We start from the raw sequence: 15,546 nt of genomic DNA, 5'->3' as shown, positions 1-15,546 counted from the left end.
TTGTCACTACTACTCCTCCAGTCTGCCTCAGGCCCCCATCTGCTTCTGGGACCTCAGCCTCCTCCCCACGTTGCCCACCTCAGACACCAGGCTCACTCCAGAGGGACTTCTTGAGCCAGTGCCCCTCTGCCCACGCACCTGCCTTGGCTCCACATGGACCTCTTCCCCCACCACCAATTCCTTCTATCCTTTCCACTCCTAACCATGCTATCCCAGCCAGCTACATTTTCTCAAGCTGCTGGGAGCCCTCCTCACTGTCCCCTCCAGCATAGAGATGCCATTGTGCAAGAACTCAGTGGGAGAGCCTTGGAGGAGCTTGGAGAGCCAGTGACAGGTTTGGGGAATCTTGGTGAACTCCTACTCATGCACTGAAGCCCCAACTGTAATTCCTCCTCCTCCAGGAAGCCTTCCAGGACCCTGTCTTTCCCTCTGGACCTTCCTTGACTGCATGGGACTAGGAGTGTCTATGTCCAGCTCTGTCCTCTCTTAAGATAGCTCCTTGAGGACCTGGTCAGGGCTGAGGCCTCTTGGGGGCCCAGCGTGGGTGATGCTCGTTGAATGAATAAATGACTGCATGAGCTGGGAGCCAACAGAGCTGAGATTGAGAAGCGAGTTGATGAGGTGGCAGTCGGTTGGGGTGCCAATAGAGTACATGAAGTCACTGGGTTCTAGCAAGAGGGAAGCGGGACCCTGGGCTACGCCTCCCCCTTGCTCTCCATCCACCTCTGGTGAGAACCGTGAGGCCCTGCAAGGGGGCGGATCTTTGTCTTCATTCTTCCCCTCTACACTCCACCCAGACACCAGTTCCTCTTCCCCCTGAGTCGCTGGGTGCAGAGCCAGAGGAACGCCAGCGACCCCAGCAGCGCTGCGGAGGGTGCTGGCCGCTGCGGCCCCCGTGTCCCGGTGGGCCAGGACGCAGCCTCTGGGCGCCGTCGCTTTTCCAGCATCGCAGAGGCAAAAGCGTGGCAGTGGGACCAAAAAGGTAGGATTGAGGCTCCAGAACTTGCACCTGTGAAGGGACTGCAAACCAGACCTGGGAGGACCCTTTCTACAGCCCCCACTCCACCCTATCCCAGGACTTCCCAGCGACCCGAGGTTCTGGGAGATACCGAGAGCGGGATCAGGGGGCGGGGCCGTTTCCAAGGCAACCGCTTATTTGCATAGGGTCCCGTCCTGGCCAATGAGGGCGCCCCAAATGTTCAGGACATAGAAGAAGGGGTTAACTGGGCCGGGTCTCCTCCTCGCCTTCCAAGCTCGCTAGGCACCGGGGTTACCTACCCATTCCCCAGAAGGGGAGACTGAGGCAGCCCACCAGCCAAAGGAGGCGACCAGACTGGGGCTGCGTTTTACCATTTCAGAAGCGGCTTGAGCTGGTCTGAGCTATAATAATAAACACTAGCGGTGGAGGCGAGGGCGACCACAGGGCTGAGGTCAGGGCTAGGATTCCGGTGTCTCTACGTAGGTTGCTTGAATGGGGGGCACCCTGGCATGGGCGCTGCTGTTGCCGCTGCTGCTGCCGGAGTCAGACAGCCTGGAACTGTCGTGCACCGTGTCCTCCGCGGATGTGGACTGGAATACGGAGTTCAGTGCCACGTGCCTGAATTTCAGTGGCCTCGGCCTGAGCCTGCCCCACAACCAGTCTCTGCGGGCCAGCAACGTGATTCTCCTTGACCTGTCTGGGAACGGCCTGCGAGAGCTTCCAGTGACCTTCTTTGCCCACCTGCAGAAGCTTGAGGTCCTGAACGTGTTACGCAACCCGCTGTCCCGTGTGGATGGGGCGCTGGCCGCCGGCTGTGACCTTGACCTGCAGGCTGACTGCAGCTGTGCCCTGGAGTCCTGGCACGAGGTCCGCCGAGACAACTGCTCTGGCCAGAAGCCTCTGCTCTGCTGGGACACAACCAGCTCCCAGCACAACCTCTCTGCCTTCCTGGAGGTCAGCTGCTCCCCTGGCCTGGCCCCTGCAACCATCGGGGCAGTGGTGGTCAGCGGGTGCCTGCTTCTTGGACTTGCCATCGCTGGCCTCGTGCTGGCCTGGAGACTTTGGCGATGCCGAGTGGCCAGAAGCCGGGAGCTGGACAAGCCCTGGGCTGCTCAGGATGGGCCCAAGCCCAGTTTAGGCTTGCAGCCACGGTACAGCAGCCGGAGCGCCCCCAAGCCCCAAGTGGCCATGCCATCCTGCCCCTCCACTCCCGACTACGAGAACATGTTTGTGGGCCAGCCAGCAGTAGAGCACCAGTGGGCTGAACAAGGGTAAGTAACCCACTGAGACACCTGCCAAAGTGGTGAATAGTAAGGCTTCACACCCACATGGCCAGGGTTCAAATCCCAGCTCTGCCACTTAAAGGCTATGGGATCTTAGGTGACTAGCTTTACTTCTCTGAGCCTCAGTCTCCTCACCTATAAAATGGGGAGAGGACTGGATGTGGTGGCTCACACCTGTAATCCTAGCACTTTGGGAGGCCAAGGCAGGCGGATCACTTGAAGTCAGGAGTTTGAGACCAGCCTGGCCAACACAGTGAAACCCAGTCTGTACTAAAAATACAAAAATTAGCCAGGTGTGGCGGCGGGCGCCTGTGGTCCCAGCTACTCAGGAGGCTGAGGCAAGAGAATCGCTTGAACCTGGGAGTCAAGAGTTTGCAGTGAGCCAAGTTCATGCCATTGCACTCCAGCCTGGGTGACAGAGCGAGACTCCATCTCAAAAATAAAATCAATAAAATAAAATGAGGGTGAATTACAGCCCCCATCATAGTGTACTGGGGTAAGAATTAAGTGAGTTTCCATATATGGAACAAACTTCCCCCTTATGACCTGTAAACCCAGTTTCTGGCGGCCAAGGATGGGGAGACAGGAGGCAACTGCTTGAGCAGAGTTGGGGCTCTGCGGTGGCGGTCAGCAGCATAGGCCCAGGACCCATGTGACCCAAGGCTGTCTCTGAACCTCCATTTCTGTCTCCATAGAATGGGGACAGCCCTCCATTTCCCTATGACACACATGAGATGCTAAAGAGGTGCCCTACAAAGTCCCATCACCACTAGATTACTTTTTTTTTTTTTTTTTGAGATGGAGTCTGGCTCTGTCACCCAGGCTAGAGTCCAGTGGCATGATCTCCGCTCACTGCCAGTTCCGCCTCCCGGGTTCACACCATTCTCCTGCCTCAGCCTCCCAAGTAGCTGGGACTACAGGCGCCCGCCACCACGCCAGGCTAATTTTTTGTATTTTTAGTAGAGACGGGGTTTCACCGTGTTAGCCAGGATGGTCTCGATCTCCTGACCTCGTGATCCGCCCACCTTGGCCTCCTTAAGTGCTGGGATTACAGATGTGAGTCACTGCGCCCAGCCGACATTTTTTTTTTTTGAGACAGTCTCATTCTGTCGCCCAGGCTGGAGTACAGTGGTGCCATCACGGATCACTGCAGCCTCAAGCTCCTGGCCTCAAGTGATCCTCCTGCCTCAGCCTCCAGAGTAGTTGGGACCACAGGCACATGCCGCCGCACCCAACTAATTTGTGTATTTTTCGTAGAGATGGGGGTCTTGCTGTGTTTCTCAGGCTGGTCTCAAACTCTTGGCCTCAAGTGATCCTCATGTCTTAGCCTCCCAAAGTGCTGGGATTATGGGTGTGAGCCACTGCCACTGGCTTCTAGATGATTTTGCTGGGCTTAGACAAATGAGTTGAACTTTTCTAGGTTGGTGTGGGGTGCGGTGGCTCATGCCTATAATCCCAGCACTTTTCGAGGCCAAGGCAGTCAGATCACCTGTGGTCAGGACCTCAAGACCAGCCCGACCAACATGGTGAAACCCTGTCTCTACTAAAAAATACAAAAATTAGGCCAAGCACGGTGGCTCATGCCTGTAATCCCAACATTTTGGGAGGCCGAGGTGGGAGGATCACGAGGTCAGGAGTTCGAGACCAGCCTGGCCAATATGGTGAAACCCTGTCTCTACTAAAACTACAAAATTAGCTGGGCATGGTGGTGGGTGCCTATAATCCCAGCTATTTGGGAGGCTGAGGCAGGAAGAATCACTTGAACCCAGGAGGTGGAGGTTGCAGTGAGCCCAGATCGTACCACTGCACTCCAGCCTGGGCGACAGAGTGAGACTCTGTCTCAAAAAAAAAAAAAAAAAAAAAGAAGGAAAGAAAGAAAGAAAAAAAGAAAAGAAAAGCTTTTCTAGGTTGGAAAAGGGAATGGAGGGAATTTCAAGGGGTGAGACCCTCAGGGGCAGAGACCCAGAGGTGGGAAAGAACAGAGAATTTGCTGTGTGAATGGTTTTTGAGAAGGGATGACTTGAAAGCTGAGCCTTGAGGGGAACAGGGAGGGCCAAGCAGGCAGGGACCACAGCCATGGCTGTGTTTGGGCAGCAGAGTCTGTGCCAGGAGGTGGGGAGGCTGTCGGAAGGCTGTTGGTGAGAAGGGAGAAAATATGCAAAGCAGATGTAAACATGGCTCAAAAGCAGAAACGGTCTGAGGCACGGTGTTGAAGACACTGGACTCACAAGAGCAGCTTGTGCTCTGATGTTCATCTTGGCCTCCCTGTCCCCGAGGCTCCTGGATCAGTGTCCTTTATGTACTGGCCTCCAGAAACACTGTGTTTAGAATTGACTGTGTCGTTTCCACCCTGCTTCTTACAGTTACAGACATGGAGGCTCTGGGAGGCAGGGAAATGACTTGTCCGAGGTCACATAGCCAGTCAAAAAAGGCAGGACACAAACCCTGCATCCCAGTCCTGTTCGTCCCCCTACAACCACTTAGGGGTTGGTGGGCAATTCGTATTAGAGTATAATTGACTGATAGACGCTGTTAACCCGAAGTAGCCATTTTGCCTTTTTTTTTTCCTGCTCTGTTGCCCAGGCTAGAGTGCAATGGCATGATCTCGGCTCACTGCAACCTTCACCTCCTGGGTTCAAGCGATTCTCCTGCCTCCTGCCTCAGCCTCCCGAGTAGCTGGGATTACAGGCACCCACCATCACACCCGGCTAATTTTAGTAGAGACAGGGTTTTGCCATGTTGGCCAGGCTGGTCTTGAACTCCTGACCTCAGGTGATCTGCCCACCTTGGCTTCCCAAAGTGCTTGGATTATAGGCGTGAGCCACTGCACCTGGCCCAGTGGTCCTTTTTACAAGAGGAGCTGGGTTGGAATTAGAATGTTCAGGGGGCAGGAAAGTTCTCTGGAGATCTGCTGACCATAACAAATATTCCTAAGTAGCTCCCTACTCCTTAACCAATTCTAGAGATGCAGAAACTGAGGCTCAGAGACTTGCTTTTATATATGAGGGCCACAAAGTCAGCTGCTTCCGTGGTAAAAACATTTCCCATCGGGAAGAGCACAGAGTGTGGGCGCAGCCACTTGTGTGCGTGTGACTGACGTGGCCAGAGCTTCCGATTTTTTCAAGAGAAGACAAAAATTTAGATTTTAATGTAATAATGAACAGCTACCTCAATTTTTGTGTTTTTTGGAGACGGGGTCTCCCTCTGTCATCCAGGCTGCAGTGCAGTGGTGTGATCACGGCTCACTGTAGGCTTGACCTCCCGGGCTCAAGCGATCCTCCCACCTCAGCCTACTGAGTAGATGGGACTCCAGGTACATGTCACCACGCCTGAATAATTTTTAAATTTTTTGTAGAGATGGGGTCTCACCGTGTTGCCCAGGATGGTCTCAAACTCCTGGCCTCAGGCAGACCTTCTGCCTCGGCCTCCCAAAGTGCTGGGATTACAAGCGTGAGCCACCGCGCCCAGCCCCGCTATCTCATTTTTAAGGAAGGAAAAAGAGTTCAGGGTCCTCAGACCGCAGCGTTACACCCACAGAACCTTCCCTAAATCATTGCCCTCCCCCAGCCTCCTCAGAGAGAGGTGGGGCTGGCTGGGAGTCAGAACACTAGCCCATGCCACAGTTTCCCCATATGTAAATATTCGGAGTGGACTGAGCCACTCTGAAGCTTTCTTTCTTTTTTTTTTTTTTCCTTCTGAGATAGAGTCTTACTCTGTCTCCCAGGCTGGAGTGCAATGGCACAATCTCGGCTCAGTACAACCTCTACCTCCTGGGTTCAAGTGATTCTCCTGCCTCAGGCTCCCGAGTAGCTGGGACTACAGGCGTGTGCCACCATGCCTGGCTAATTTTTTTTTTTTTTTTTTTTTTTTTTTTTGAGACGGAGTCTTGCTTTTTCACCCAGGCTGGAGTGCAGTGGCTCAATCTCGGCTCACTGCAAGCTCCGCCTCCTGGGTTCACGCCATTCTCCTGCCTCAGCCTCTCCGAGTAGCTGGGACTACAGGCGCCCGCCACCACGCCCGGCTAATTTTTTGTATTTTTAGTAGAGACGGGGTTTCACCGTGGTCTCGATCTCCTGACCTCGTGATCCGCCCACCTCGGCCTCCCAAAGTGCTGGGATTACAGACGTGAGCCACTGCGCCCGGCCATGCCTGGCTAATTTTTGTATTTTTAGGTAGAGACGGAGTTTCATCATGTTGTCCAGGCTGGTCTTGAACTCCTGATCTCAGGTGATCCACCCACCTCAGCCTCCCAAAGTGCTGGATTACAGGTGTGAGCCAGAGCACCTGGCCCACTCTGAACTTTCTCAAAGCTCATGTGCCTGTCCCCTGAGTCCTCCCCCTCCCACACTTACCCCTGGTCTGTCTGTCCCCCCAGGGCTCACCCTGCAGAGGACAATGACTTTTACATGAACTACAAGGACATCGACCTGGCTTCCCAGCCTGTCTACTGTAACCTGCAGTCACTGGGCCAGGCCCCAATGGAAGAAGAGGAGTACGTGATCCCCGGGCGCTGAGCCTTCACCCAGAACCCCTTGTCTCTGCTGGGTGACTCAGGGCGTCCTAACTCCTCCCTGGCCTCAGTTTCCCCATCTGAAGAATGGGGACAGGAAAGGATTGTCCTTGAGGCCCCAGGAAGCTCTGCCGCCCCCTCCCTGTCCCCCATGCTGCTCCTCAGCCCCCTCAGCTCCTAGAGGGGGAAGAGGAGAGACCCCCAACAAGGGGACAGGAGGGTCACTGTGTCAATCCTGTCGTCACCCTCCTGTGGATGTACAGGCAGTGCTCAATAAATGCTTTGAGGCTGATGAGGCTGCTGGTTCAGGGTGAGTGGGTTTCTCAAGGTGGGAATTTCTGAGTTCTAAGACCAAGTCTCCATCTAAGACTCCCAAATTGCTCTCCACCTCCCATCCCGGTTTTTTTTGTTGTTTGTTTGTTTTTGAAATCAAGCCTCACTCTGTCACTCAGGCTGGAGTGCAGTGGTGCAATCTTGGCTCACTGCAACCTCTGCCTCCCAGGTTCAAGTGATTCTCCTGCCTCAGCCTCCCGGGTAGCTGGGATTACAGCACCCACCACCATGCCCAGCTAATTTTTGTATTTGTAATAGAGACGGGGTTTCACCATGTTGGCCAGGCTGGTCTCGAACTCCTGACCTCAAGCGATCTGCCTGCCTCAGCCTCCCGAAGTGCTGGGATTACAGGCGTGGCCACTGCGCCTGGCCACATTTCTCCCTTCTGCCCCTCTCAGGGCCCCTTCCCAGGTCCCTGATCTCCAGGCTCGGCCTCCAGAGCAGCCCACAACACCCCCAAAATAAAAATATATATATAATTGATTTAGCTCTAATATTCTGAGAAAAATCCTTCAAGACCCTGGTGCAATGCCACCTCCTCTGAGAAGCTGTCCCTGGTTTCTTCTCAGGCAGAGTTCATGACTCACAGACATCTGTATTTCAAGAGCTTTTTCAGGCTCATGCCTCAACTGGGTTTCCTATCAGCTGGTCCCAGCCCAATCCTCCAATCTGGGGGAGATAGAACTAGAGACAAGTACCCTCAGTCCTGGGAGATCAAGCCTGGGCCAAAGGGAAGAATGGGGGCACAGTCCCCACATGGAGACAATTGAATGAGTTTGAATAAGGCTGTATGAGCGGAATCTGTAGTGGGTTTTGAAGGATGCATAGGAGTTTGAGAATTGGAGAGGAAAGGGCATGCTGGCTGGGTGGACCAACTTGTGCAAGAGCCTGGAGAAGCACAGAGAAGGCACAGGCCCATCCTATACCTTGCAAAGGCAACAGCTATTGTTTGGGGAAAGACTCATTGATGCCATCTGCTGCCTTTTGGTATTGAGTTTAATTTTGAAGTCTCCTAGGTGCCCATTTTCAACAGCTTTGCTGTGACTGAAGTGAGCTTGCTCCCATCTCAGGGCCTTTGCACTTGCTGTTTGCATTTACTTGCAATGTCCACCCTCAACTACCCCCTCCCCGACTCCTTTTCTTCCTCCAGGTCTCAGCTCAAATGTGACCTCCCTCCCCAGGGAGGCCTCCCCATCCAACTATCTAGATCACCTCTGCCTCCGTTCACTAATGAACTGATGGGTTGAATCCCCAGCACAAATCTTACTGCAATCAACTACTTTCTTAGGATTCACTCATTTGTCCCCTTCACTCAACCAGGCTCCGCAAAGTGGGGTGGTTCTTGTGTGTCTTTTTACAGCTGTGTCTGGGGCCTGGCATAAAGTGGGCACTCACTGAATACGTTAAGGGGAACCTGAAGTCATTCAGGTTGGCCTGTGGGTGGTGGCATTCCCAGCAGATACACCTCACTGCTGGAAGTGGGTACTCTGTCCCCCAAGACACCCATCGCCATTCTTCTCAGAGATTCAGGGTGGGCAGGCAGTTTGGTGTGGGGAGGGGGCTGGAATCAGCACACCTCGGAATTCCAAGATCCTAAATAGGAAGTATATATAACCTGGGAGACGTGGTGTGCATGAAAATATTCTTCACAACTTATTTGTTTCTCCCTGCTCTTTATATATGAAAGAATGAGGTGTCACTAACATGGAAGTGCCACAAACAGGAGGGATGATGAGACTCACCCCTCAGGTTGGGGACAGTGCCACAAAACAAGGCACTTGGTTGCAGATAGACTTGGCTCTGAGCTGCCTGTGTCTGGAAGGATGACTCCCAAGTGGGGAGAGACAACAGGATGGTGATAGAGACAAAGATAGAGACAGATCCTCTGCCTCAGCCCCCAAAGAGAGAAGTTCTGAGGAATGAGGAAAGATGGAGGGAAGCTGAGACTTAAAAGGGTATGAGGTCTCAGCTGTTTCCAAAACAGAAACACCAGCCTGGGCAACATGGCGAAACTCAGTCTCTACAAAAAATACAAAAATTAGCTGGGCGTGATGGCATGTGCTTGTAGTCCCAGCTACTCAGGTGGCTGAGGTGGGAGGATCAATTGAGCCCAGGTGGTTGAGGCTACAGTAAGCTGTGATTGTGCCACTGCACTCCAGCCTGGGCAACAGAGTGAGACCTCGTCGCAAAAAAAAAAAAAAAAGAAAAGAAAAAGAAAAAGAAAAAAGAAACAGAAATAGGGAGATAGAGAAATAGAGACAGACAGTCAGGAATGGCCAAGGCTGCCCTTGGAGCTCACAGGTGTCGTAAGCACCTTCCAATGGCTTGGCATGTCCGAGAACACCTTGCCACTCGTTCCTTGAGCCTTTACACTTAACCCCTCCCAGGTCTCCTAGAGACACTGAGGCCAGGGAGAGGAAGATCTTCTCAAGGTCACCTTCCCTTATCCTGGACACCACAGGGAGCAGTTCCGACAGCTTTATTTTCATCACCAAAGTTTTAAATAAATACACAATTCCATCAGACCAGCCCCCCAGTCCCCCAAGAAGGTCACCCCAATAAATTAATAATAAATAACAGACATATAAATACAGCTGTTTGGGCAGGAATCGGGTGTCTCAGGACCCTTGAGCCCATTCCACAGGCCAGGACAACTGAGGTCGCATCCCCTGAGCAGGTGCACAGTAGAAGTACCAGGGCTGCTCATATGCAGTGGCAGTCTTTGGCTAACAAGTCGTCATAGGTCTGGAGCGACACCCCGGTGTCGGTCTTTTGAATGAGCACCATGGGATTGTAGCTGGCGGGTACGCAGCAGGGCGCTGGCACCGTGTCGGGCTTCAGGCGGTGCAGGCTCGTCTTGATCTGCGCGTGCATGTTTGCCGCCCGGAACTGGCTCGGGCACGCGCCGATGCACATGGTCACTTGCACCTCCCGTGGCGACAGCACCCAATCGGCCCAGCCCAGGTCTTCCAGCGACGCGCGGACCGTGTGCAGACGGCAGCAGCGCCCGGGCCCGAGCGGACAGTGGTCCCCGTTGCGCGCACGCGCTCTGCGGCGCCGCCTGGCGGCTTGCGGCCGCAAGTGCAACTCTAGCTGAGGCCGTGCGGACGAAGACTCTGCCAGCAGTTGGTCCGACTGCGACCGCGGCGGCGACAGTCGCAGGTGCAGCGCGGGCGCCTGGGGTCTTGCAAGGCTGAGCTGACGCCGCAGCGGTCGTGTCACGTCCCACGACCTTGACGCCGTCGGGGACAGCCGGAACAGAGCCCGGTGAAGGCGGGAGGCCTCGGGGAGCCCCTCGGGAAGGGCGGCCCGAGAGATATGCAGGTGCAGGTGGCCGCCAGATCCCAGCCGCACTGTGGGAGGACAGATAGGGAAGCTGGTCACCCACGGGCCTACCGTTTTCCAGGAACGGGGGTGCCCATTTCCCCTAACACGCCAAGCTGGATCTCACCACGGCGCCGGCATCTTTGCACAAGTTATTTCCCCTACCAAGAGCATTTCTCCGTGCGGGCGCGGTGGCTCACGCCAGTAATCCCAGCACTTTGGGAGGCTGATGCAGGCGGATCACTTAAGGTCAGGAGTTCAAGACCAGCCTGGCCAATATGTGGCCAATATGGTGAAACGCCCGCTTCTACTAAAAATACCAAAAAATTAGCTGGGTGTGGTGGCTGGCGCCTGTGATCCCAGCTACTCAGGAGGCTGAGGCAGAAGAATCACTTGAGTCGGGGCGGTGGAGGTTGCAGTGAGCAAAGATCGTGCCACTGCACTCCAGCCTGGGCAACAGACGAAGACTCCTTCTCAAAAAAAAAAAAGGGGGGGGCATTTCTCCCCCTGAATCTCCTGAATCTCAGCATGGCTGGCTCCTCCTCTTCCTTCCAGCCTGCCTAAAATAGGAAGCACCCTATTTTATTTCCTTGTGTATTATTCATATTCCCTACTTAGAATCTCAGCTTGATTGACACTGTGCCTGGCACACAATAGGTGCTTAGTAAATACTTGAAGGAATTTATATATATCTGATATTCAGACAGCCTGAGATTCCAGCCATGGCTCTGCTTTTCTTCTGGCAGTCAAAAACTTACTTGCTTCACTTATTTATTTAGTATGGTCTTGCTGTTACCCAGGCTGGAGTGCAGTGGGGCACTCATGGCTCAGTGCAGCCTCAATCTCCTGGATTTAAGTGATCCTCCCGCCTCAGCCTCCTGAATAACTGAGACTACAGGCACACACTATCATGTCTGGCTAATTTTTTTTAAAACATTTTTGGTAGAGATGGGTTCTTACTATATTGCCCAGGCTGCAATGTTCTGGCCTCAAGCGATGCTCCCACCTCGGCCTCCCAAAGTGCTGGGACTACAGGTGTAATCCCGAGAAATGAAGAGTATCAAACCCATCACATTCCAACTACTGAGCCTCTAGGAATCACGGCCCCTCAGGCTGGTACAAGTGTTAGGGAGACTGGGGAGACTGGGGTTTGAGGGTGCCTTAACCTAGTTGCTAGGCTGAGCAAGGGTGAGAGGTTTACCTGGAGTCACACGGCACAGACGGGTTTAGGGCGGGCTAAGAGTGTATGCCCCTCTGCCTGCCCCCTCCTGGGTCCCACCGCAGCCCAGACCTCATCTGGTGCCCTGCACCTCTGGAGCCTCCATGGAGGGCACAGAGATGGGGAAAATACTCTCCTCCTCCCCTAACAAGTCGCTTGTCGCATGTGACTTTAGTAGTGCCTTGACAAGCAATGTCATCAGATTCAGAACCAGCTCCAGCTGGCTCTGCCCATCACAAACCTCTAACCATGCACCACACCCCCATTGTTTCTCTTGGATCCTGGCCCCAGCCCAGGTCAGGGACCATGCCCACACCGCACGCCCGACCCCGTCCCCGGGTTTCCCAGGTGCTGTGCACATTCAGGAGGGTCCCTGGCATCCCTGTACCTCAGTTTCCCCATTTGCAATTTGAGGACAGGTTATAACCTCCCACGTTGTGGGTGTAAATCAGGCATCAGCTACCCCATCAGACCCAAGGGGGTCCAGGATGTTCCTACCCAGGGCACAGATGGGGCAACTGAGGCTCAAAGGTAGGTCTGGGCTTTTCAAGACAAGAGGAATCCCTGGTTAGAGATGGGGGCTGCTTGGGGGGTGAGAGGGGATCTCTAAGATTTCACTTACCTTCTGGCGTGAGTATCCGGACGGCAGGGGCCGGGACGAGGTCGGTGTTCGAATCTTCCCAGCTCTGGTTGACCCGCAGCCTGGTCAGCAGGTCCTCGTAGCGTTTCCGCAACTCTCGGGATCTGGAGTCTTCGGAGTGCAACTCTGAGGGTCCGGGGAAACTTGCGCGGCTCGCCTCGGCCAGAGACAGGGCGCCCCCATGCGGCGGCCACGAGAGCACCAGCAACACCAGGAGCATCTGAGAGCCATTCAGCGTCCTGAGTTCTTGCCTGGGCATGGCTGTGCCGGTTGCGGCTGTGAGCTGGGACTGATCAGATGCTGCCGGACCGGCCTTTATAGTCCCCGGACTTTGTCCGTCTCCGCCTGCTCAGTCCCGCCCTCCTCCCCTGCCTGCAGAGTAAACACTCCTATGACCACAGCTGGGCGGGTCTGGGGGTGTATTTAGGGGGAGGATCTTTAGGTGGGGGCCCTCCTAGTAAAGCTAGGGCACGTTTCTGGGCCTCAGTATCCACTTCCTCGATATGAGGACGCCATTCCAGCCTGGGAGTCTTTTTGGAGGAAAAAAAGACATTGTTACTATGTGAAAAATTCCAGACAGGAGTGTAAGAGGTGGCTGTCTATGCCCATGGGATTTCCTCTCTTCTCTTTGTGGTTGGGGTCAAAGGCTAAAGATGGTGAAAAACAAAGGAAGCAGAGGAGAACAGGCTAGATGGAGGCAGGAAGGGCAACCTTGATGTGTCATTCCTCTCTGCCATGCCTGTTTCCTCACCGGGAAAAAAGGGACTGAGACTCTCACTGGAGAGGTGGTCAAATGAGGGGTAAAGCACAGGGCCAGACACATAGGAGGCACTTGATAAACTGGGTGTTATTGCAGTTACTCATCCTCCTCTGGAGAACTCCTACTCATTCTTCAAAACTCTACGCAAAAAGCCCCTCTTCCAGGAAGTCTTCTCCAACATTATCATTCCAGGCTAAGCAGGATGCTCCCAAACCCCATCCTTTTGTCTGGCTCAGCGCTCACCTTGAAGCCATCCTCACAGGATTTATAATTCTGGGGGCCAGGCATGGTGGCTTATGTCAATCATCTCAGCACTTTGGGAGGCCGAGGTGGGTGGATTGCTTGAGCCCAGGAGTTCGAGACAAGTCTGGGCAAGATGGCAATATCTCATCTCTAAAAAAAAGAATTCTGCGCCAGGCACGGTGGCTCACGCCTGTAATCCCAGCACTTTGGGAGTCCGAGGCACGTGGATCACCTGAGGTCAGGAGTTCTAGACTAGCCTGACTAACATGGAGAAACCCTGTCTCTACTAAATATACAAAATTAGCCGGGCTTGGTGGTGCATGCCTGTAATCCCAGCTACTCGGGAGGCTGAGGCAAGAGAATTGCTTGAACCCAGGGGGCGGGGGTTGTAGTGAGCCGAGTTTTCACCATTGCACTTCAGCCTGGGCAACAAGAGCAAAACTCTGTCTCAAAAAAAAAAAGAATTCTGGACAGAAATTTAGTTATAATTAAGCATTAATCAGGCTGCACTTTGACCCACTTCCTTGTGACCGCAAGTTGCTTGTAGCACCTGATACCGACCATTTGCTATAGATGTGATTTCTGATCTTAGAATCATAAGACTTTTTTAAAGAATTTCTTAAGATGTTTTTGAAATCCTTAACCAATGACACCCACCAGTGTGAAGACCCCACAGAGGAACGGAATCTGCATGAGAATACAGTTTCTTACTGTCTGTGACTTCACCTCCTGCACTCTTTCACCAAGCAATGACCTCCACACTTCAGCCTACTCCAAAATCCTTAAAAACTAAAACTCTAGCCCCAAGCTCGGTGCAGTGGCTCACACCTGTAATCCCAGTACTTTGGGAGGCCAAGGTAGGTGGATCACCTGAGGTCAGGAATTCGAGACCAGCCTGACCAACACGATGAAACCCTGTCTCTACTAAAAAGTTTCGGAAATTAACCGGTCGTGGTGGCACATGCCCGTAATCCCAGCTGCTCAGGAGCCTGAGGCAGGAGAATCGCTTTAACCCAGGAGGCGGAGGTCGCAGTGAGCTGAGATCATGCCATTGCACTCCAACCTGCAAGCTCCAGCTCCCGGGTTCATGCCATTCTCCTGCTTCAGCCTCCTGAGTAGCTGGGACTACAGGCACCTGTCACCACGCCTGGCTAATTTTTTTTTTTTTGTATTTTTAGTAGAGACGGGGTTTCACTGTGTTAGCCAGGATGGTCTCGATCTCCTGACCTCGTGATCCACCTGCCTCGGCCTCCCAAAGTGTTGGGATTACAGGCGTGAGTCACCGTGGCCGGCCAACTCCATCTTAAAAAAAAAAAGTGTATATATATATATATATATATAGCCCCAAACTCCTCCTCCTGGAAATAGATTTGAGGTTCCCTCCTATCTCCTCATTGGGTGGCCCTAGGATTAAACCTCTTTTTTTTTTTTTTGAGACGGAGTTTCCCTCTGTCCCCCAGGCTGGAGTGCAGTGGCACAATCTCGGCTCACTGCAACCTCCACCTCCTGCCTCAGCCTCCTGAGTAGCTGGGATTACAGTCGTGCGCCATCACACCTGGCTAATTTTTGTGTTTTTAGTAGAGACGGTGATTCACCATGTTGGCCAGGCTGGTCTCAAACTGTTGACCTCAAGTCATCCGTCAGCCTCTGTCTCCAAAGTGTGGGGATTACAGGCATGAGCCACTGCACCCAGCCTTTTTTTTTTTTTTTCTTCCAAAACAGTCTCTCGCTGTATCGTGCAGGCTGGAGTGCAGTGGCATGATCTTGGCTCACTGCGACCTCTGCCTCCCGGGTTCAACTGATTCTCCTGCCTCAGCCTCCTAAGTAGCTGGGATTACAGGTGCGCACCATCACGCCCGGCTAATTTTTTGTATTTTTAGTAGAGATGAGGTTTCACCTGGTTGGCCAGGCTGATCTTGAACTGCTGGCCTCAGATGATCCACCGCCTCAGCCTCCCAAAGTGCTGGGATTACAGGTGTGAGCCACCACGCCGGTCAGATTAAAACTCTTTCCATGTTGCAACCTGGTTTCTCAGCTGTTGACTTGCCCAGTGCATGGAGCAACAGACCTGTCACAGTTACAGCCCCACGGCACTGGAAGTGTCTGTGCCCAGCTCTGCTGACCCAAGACTGGTCGTTCCTTTGGGGCAGGGATGAATCTGCTCTTGTCTGGGCTGGTGAGGAGAGGAGATGGCACAGAATTAAGGAGCTGGGGTTTTAGAGCAGGGCAGGCTGGGGTGGAGTCCAGCCACCAGA

At 53.5% G+C, this 15,546-nt stretch overlaps 2 protein-coding genes across 3 annotated transcripts; one reads left to right on the top strand and one right to left on the bottom strand.

Annotated features, from left to right (window-relative positions):
* Positions 1–818: 818 nt before the first annotated feature.
* LRRC25 (leucine rich repeat containing 25) lies at positions 819–7,599 on the top strand. 2 transcript variants are annotated; one of them, XM_032170151.2, is made up of 3 exons: positions 842–982; positions 1,463–2,250; positions 6,638–7,558. In XM_032170151.2, the coding sequence occupies exons 2-3, from the start codon at positions 1,472–1,474 to the stop codon at positions 6,774–6,776; spliced, it is 918 nt and encodes a 305-aa protein (XP_032026042.1). In that variant the 5' UTR covers positions 842–982; positions 1,463–1,471; the 3' UTR covers positions 6,777–7,558. The 2 variants fall into 2 exon arrangements, with proteins under 2 accessions (XP_032026041.1, XP_032026042.1); XM_032170150.2 differs by having other exon boundaries at positions 819–2,250; positions 6,638–7,599.
* A 1,971-nt stretch (positions 7,600–9,570) lies between these two features.
* On the bottom strand, positions 9,571–12,579 carry GDF15 (growth differentiation factor 15). The gene is made up of 2 exons (XM_032170149.2): positions 12,271–12,579; positions 9,571–10,458 (listed from the first exon to the last, which is right to left on the bottom strand). The coding sequence occupies exons 1-2, from the start codon at positions 12,545–12,547 to the stop codon at positions 9,809–9,811; spliced, it is 927 nt and encodes a 308-aa protein (XP_032026040.1). The 5' UTR covers positions 12,548–12,579; the 3' UTR covers positions 9,571–9,808.
* Positions 12,580–15,546: the final 2,967 nt, after the last annotated feature.

Source organism: Hylobates moloch, unplaced genomic scaffold (genome assembly GCF_009828535.3).
Source record: "Hylobates moloch isolate HMO894 unplaced genomic scaffold, HMol_V3 SCAFFOLD_12, whole genome shotgun sequence".
NCBI lineage: Eukaryota > Metazoa > Chordata > Mammalia > Primates > Hylobatidae > Hylobates > Hylobates moloch.
Note: the sequence above shows the minus strand (reverse complement) of the source record. Positions and strands in the feature narration are given on the sequence as shown.